The 5,363-nt window shown below is 39.2% G+C and overlaps 1 protein-coding gene across 1 annotated transcript; it reads left to right on the top strand.

The window, feature by feature from the left end:
- The first annotated feature begins 1,247 nt into the window (after nucleotides 1-1,247).
- On the top strand, nucleotides 1,248-5,082 carry LOC116247085 (uncharacterized). The gene is made up of 3 exons (XM_031619038.2): nucleotides 1,248-1,453; nucleotides 3,382-3,565; nucleotides 4,676-5,082. The coding sequence occupies exons 1-3, from the start codon at nucleotides 1,303-1,305 to the stop codon at nucleotides 4,896-4,898; spliced, it is 558 nt and encodes a 185-aa protein (XP_031474898.1). The 5' UTR covers nucleotides 1,248-1,302; the 3' UTR covers nucleotides 4,899-5,082.
- The last annotated feature ends 281 nt before the right edge of the window (nucleotides 5,083-5,363 follow it).

The following is a 5,363-nucleotide window of genomic DNA, read 5'->3' as shown; positions in this document are numbered from 1 at the left end:
TGTCCATTGCTTTGATCGATCAAAATAGGATCTCATCAGAATCAAAAGATTAATTTAGTGAAACTTCACCAAAATTTCCTGCATTACAAATCAGGAGGGTCGACCTTCTTCTCATTACCCCGAGAGGTGGTAGCGTACTGAGCGGTAAGGTGGTCTGACTTCTCTAAGAACTCATGTTCGAACCTTGGAGTGATCACTGTCACGTTCTAGTACGCTCTACCTCTAGCTCGTAAAAGGGCCCGAAACATGCTTTGTAAAAAGCCAGAGGGGGCCAGTGGCCTCTTTTAGAGGAACCCTCTTTTGATTCCCTTATGCACACGGAGAAACCCAAATCCAATAAGATTTGATTTCACAAGCCATGGATGGATCGGACTTTCTAGTATCATGGAACACAATTGGATCTCCTTTTTTGGTCCAGGTTTGGATTCTGTCTGATCCAGTAGAGGTTGGATCCAGGCTGAATCCAATTAGTTGATATTTGGCACCCTTAATAGTTGCTTCTGAAATCGCCGGTTCGCGTGCATTTTCTCTTTTAAGATGCTGTTTCTAACTTTTAATCTCTCCATAATGGAATGGAATTCGGCTGTCTTTGGGGAAAAAGTTTAACACTCGTTTAGGATATCCGATTCGGATAAGAATTCAGTTTTAATAAGTATCTGATCAAAACCAGATTCAAATTCGAACTTATATTTATTTTAAATAGATATCCTATATCCAATGGCAGTATATTTTGGTAATCAATCAGTTTTTCATGCATGATAGTGTGGTTGGGATCCCGTTTCAAATTCAAAATTTGGACTCAGATAAGACGTAGGTTTTTTCTTTCTAAATTTGAATCAATTGGATATGATAAAACCAGTGATTCGGTGAACTGGTTTTGGCAACATTATACAGAGTTATGAGTCAAGTCGAGTATAAATGAGTTGAGTTTTTGAAACTCGAACGGTTTGAAGTATCTCTAAAGGCTTGAACTCGGCTTGTTTATAAACGAATCGAGCATGAACCGATTTTTTTGAGCTAGTTCGCATCGATGTCAAGTTGGCTTGATTAGTTGTGCAGCCGCACAACTGCCCCACACCAAATACTCTGCCATTGATTTGGGTTGAAAGGTAGTGAGTTCAGTTCCACCCCCAATTCAGGCTCTAACCCAGACCTTTGTCCCTTGCCCAACGGGTCTAATGGATCTCTGTTTAGGGCACAACTGGATCTTGGCCTGATCTGAGTCCAAGAAAATCGTCCCGAGCTAACAGGAAGAGGGACAGAAAGGAGAGAGAAAGGGAGAGAGAGAGAGAGAGAGAGAGGATGCAGGCGATCCGCAGGTCTCTCGTTTCCGCTACACGGAACCCTAATCCTAATCTCTCCACCACTACTGTCAGATGCTTCGCTACCTCCGATGAGTCTTCCGTCAGGAAGAAGGCTGCAGCCATCCTTGACGCGCTCGCTCTCAAGCCAGGTGCGGAGAACTTACTCACCTTCTCCCCATTCTCGATTTCGTGCATTTGGAGTCTTCTTTGATATATCCCGTCGGTGATGATATATCCAGTGAATATTTTTTTCCCTAGATATGAGATCGCGATTTTAAATGCGCTGAAGCGCATAAATTTTCTGAGATTGTGGGTACTAAAGCAAACTGCGGTCGGATAGTATTTGGTGCTTATTATTTCTTCTTGTTCGTTTGAATTTGTGGACGAGGAAGGGAATTTATGGATCTTCTGTTAATGTCCATCAAGTAATTCTGAATGACAACAGACTTGACTGTTGTTGCTGCAAGCGATCGTGGGACTAAAATTCCTTTTTTTTTTTCCCCTCTTTTTATCGTTCAATAGATTGAATATCCGGACACTTTGTTCCTTTTGATGACTTTTCGTTGAGAATTAGGTGATAGAACAAGTAAAAGATTAGAGGAAATGAACGAGCTCTAAGTTATGGAAATTTGCAGCTAATCAGATGATGACTTAAGCAAGCAATCAGACTGAGCGGCCCGGGAGTTCGTTTGTGGAATTTGCGTAGTGGGACATGCAGAATGGTGATTTTTGAACTGGTTTCTGTTTGTTGAAATAAATTTTATTTCTTTGTGGAAAGTGGTTGGCTGTAGCTTCGGGAGAATGACGGTGGTTTTGCATTTCCAAGGATACATAAATTTATTAACCGTTATACTGTTTCGAGGGGAATGGAGGATGGGGAGCAAGAAGTTGATTAGTATATTTAGGTTGCCGAAAAGGGAGGATGATGCCATATTTTTTAAAATGGGCACAGGTGATCTATTTATCATGTTCCGATGAATGCAGAGAGCAGTGCAGATGATGTCCAAGATAGCTTTAGTTCCCATGCAGTGGACCTGTTGTGGGTTCCTAATTGTGCACCGCAGATGGGGACTTCTTGTACAAGCATTCCCTTTGGTGTGGATGTAGCAATAGATGCAACAGCGATTTTCCTTTCAACTTTCACTGATAGGCAAACATTGTTGTTCTCTTTCTTTAAGCTGACTCCAAGTCTTCTAAGTTCTAATTCTTTCTTTTAGAACCCTACACTTGGATGTGATACTTGGAACTGAAAACAGAAATGTGTTCTTGAGTTAACTAATGAGATCAGGCGAACTATTAAAAGTTCGAATCATAGGCCTTAGTCACTATGATCCCAGACGAATTAATCTTGTAAGTGGGATATGCTTCTATATGATCGGTACTGAAACAAAAATTCTAAAAATCCTAATTCGATCTGAACCATTTTCTGACTGGTGTAATTTGTAGAGTCATTGCTTCCATTGGATTTCTTAATAGAGGGAAAAAAAAAATCTAGTAGGAGAACATTGTATTGGAAGGTTAGTCCAGACAAACTGGTTTTTACTCGAATCATTATCCGTAGACGACCTTCAGGATAGCAGGATAGCTATTTATTTCAATGTATACAATTTTTATATTCTTTACAAATATATGTAATACAAGTCGTAACTAATGTTATAGCTAAAGCACACAAATTACCTTAACCAATCAATTTCTGAGAAGTCACTTCTCAAATAGTTTCCGTTGTTGTCTCTTCACGTTTCAAAACTTCTTTACTATCTTACTTATGTCCACTATGAAAAGATTCTTGATTTTGATTTAAGCGCCATTGAGACCTGATTGCTTGGTGTTGCGGTGTAAACTAAGGGCCCATTAATGTCAAATGGAGGCTCAACTCTTGAGTGCAACACTTTCTGCAGGAAAAAGAAACAAAAGTTTGGGTGGTCAACTTAAATAACCAAAATAATATTTGGATTATACTTTTATATATCTTCTTGTAACTTAGTTTAGTTTTTGAATTACTTTAAGAGTTTCAAACTGTTTGATTCTGCCTTCTGATGTTGTCATTGTTGCCTGATGAAACCTTGTACCATTGCAGGTGGAGCTTTGGTGCAAAATTGTGGTGATAGTGACATTGGGAAAGCAGTAATTGAACTGGCAAAGGAGCGTAAGCTTCGGACTCTAAGTATAATTGAAGACAAGCCTGGGAATCCAGAAACTATTGAAGCGCTGAAGGCCCTTGGGGCAGATATTATTGTGCCAGAGAGTTACACAAGAACATGGTACTTATGTTTCTCCATGTTTAGTTATAACAATCAACTGTAGTAAAATTACCAACATCATGTAAGAAGTATATCTATGATTTAGGTCTACTTTGTCCATTACTGCATTTCTTTTTATATTGATGAAAGCATAACTTCTCTATGTTCTTGCTATTGGAAGAATTTGTCACAAATTTTTTCTATGTTCCAATTGCATTTTCTCATATACTTTTTCTCAGCCTGAATCTTGTTCCTGTGAAAATTCATTCTTGTAATTTATACCATGTATCAGTGACTTTGTTCTATAATCTCTTTCATCACGCAAATTAATGATTTTAAGTACTGCAATGGTTAAATGTCAACTTGTTTTTCTCATGTGCACAAATGATGGAAATGCTTGTGCCATCACCTGCAAGATAATCATTTGCCAGTTTTGACTCCCACATATCAACCGAACCATTAGGTAAAATACTTCAATAGGACTATTGAGAATGTTACTTTAAGCCAGGAACATACTACTACCAGCTATTTTTCAATTTCAAAAATAATACTCTCTCTGCCTCTCCTCTCCAAATTGTGGTATAGAAATGAAATGAATATCTGTGAATCTCTCTTAATTATTTTCACAAGTTTTCTTCTAAAACTTTCCCTTTGTTTGGGATCGCAAAAAGCTTTTGGTTGGTGCTGTGCCTGTCATTCTGCGGCTTCTGCTAGGACATTGCTTTTTGAGTTAAAATTACTGTGTGCTGATTAAAGCTATAACTTATTTTTATTTCTACGGGGTGATGTTCTTGTTCCTGCTGCAATGAAAAATGAGTTCCTGCATATTATCTCGGTTGTCTGGCAAGACCCTATTGTGCACACTGGCTACAGAATACCCTGTTTGGATTCAAATGAGAGTTTGTTTTCAACATTTTTGTGGTCTCTTTATCTGAACATTTCGCAATGTTTTTCCCCCTTCTGTTTGCTTAAAAAGTAAAATTGGCCTTGATGCAGATATAACGATGTAAAAATCATGGAAATAATTTCTGGTGACAACCGAGAGTTGTTTTGACACTCAGAAACCCAATTTTCCCTTGCTTTCGATACTTATGGGAATTTCTTTTTGACTATTTGATCCTTCCTCTTCAGGTACATGAAACGATTGGTCGGTGAATTAAGCCCCAGTGCTGCCATAAATTTTAGCGATGGTTCACAGGCGACTGCAGTTGCAAAGGCTGTGATGAACGGGGGGACCTTTTTGAGTTACGGCAAACAACTACCAAAGCATGTAACCTACGGAGGAAGCTCTCGGAAGCCTGTTGAGTGGGCTGAGTATTTGAAGCGAAAGAATCTGAAGGTGCAGACGCTGTAGCTGCCAGCCCCTCCTGATGTTTTCTTTTTAACCTTTGCGCTTCATCATTTTGAATGCAACTCCCCGCTGGTTGAGTTTACTCATGGACAACTTCCTTTCGAGTACAAATTCTCTGCAAATAATGAATCTCTCCAACTGCTGTTTCTTGCAAGCATATAAATTTCACGGATGCATTTTAAGCGCATGTTTCCCGAGTTGTTGCTCATGAGTCTCTTGCAGTTGTATGAATCAGCCTAATCCAAAGTTAGCAATGTTGGATGCAATCTCTTCACTTGTGGACGGGTTAAGTGACAATCTGAAAAGAAGATTCGTGGAAGGATCAAAGTTATATGAACAGAGCGACGGCCAAAACCCTACCACCGTCAGTAGCATCAGTAGGTCAATCCCGTGTCTCCCATTCAATCAGCATCGAAAAAAATGTTACAGAATTCCTTTCTTGTTCCTTGTATAGGTTTTTCCTTCACT

The sequence above is a fragment of the Nymphaea colorata genome, chromosome 2, assembly GCF_008831285.2.
Source record: "Nymphaea colorata isolate Beijing-Zhang1983 chromosome 2, ASM883128v2, whole genome shotgun sequence".
NCBI lineage: Eukaryota > Viridiplantae > Streptophyta > Magnoliopsida > Nymphaeales > Nymphaeaceae > Nymphaea > Nymphaea colorata.
This window is presented reverse-complemented; position numbering and strand designations above follow the sequence as displayed.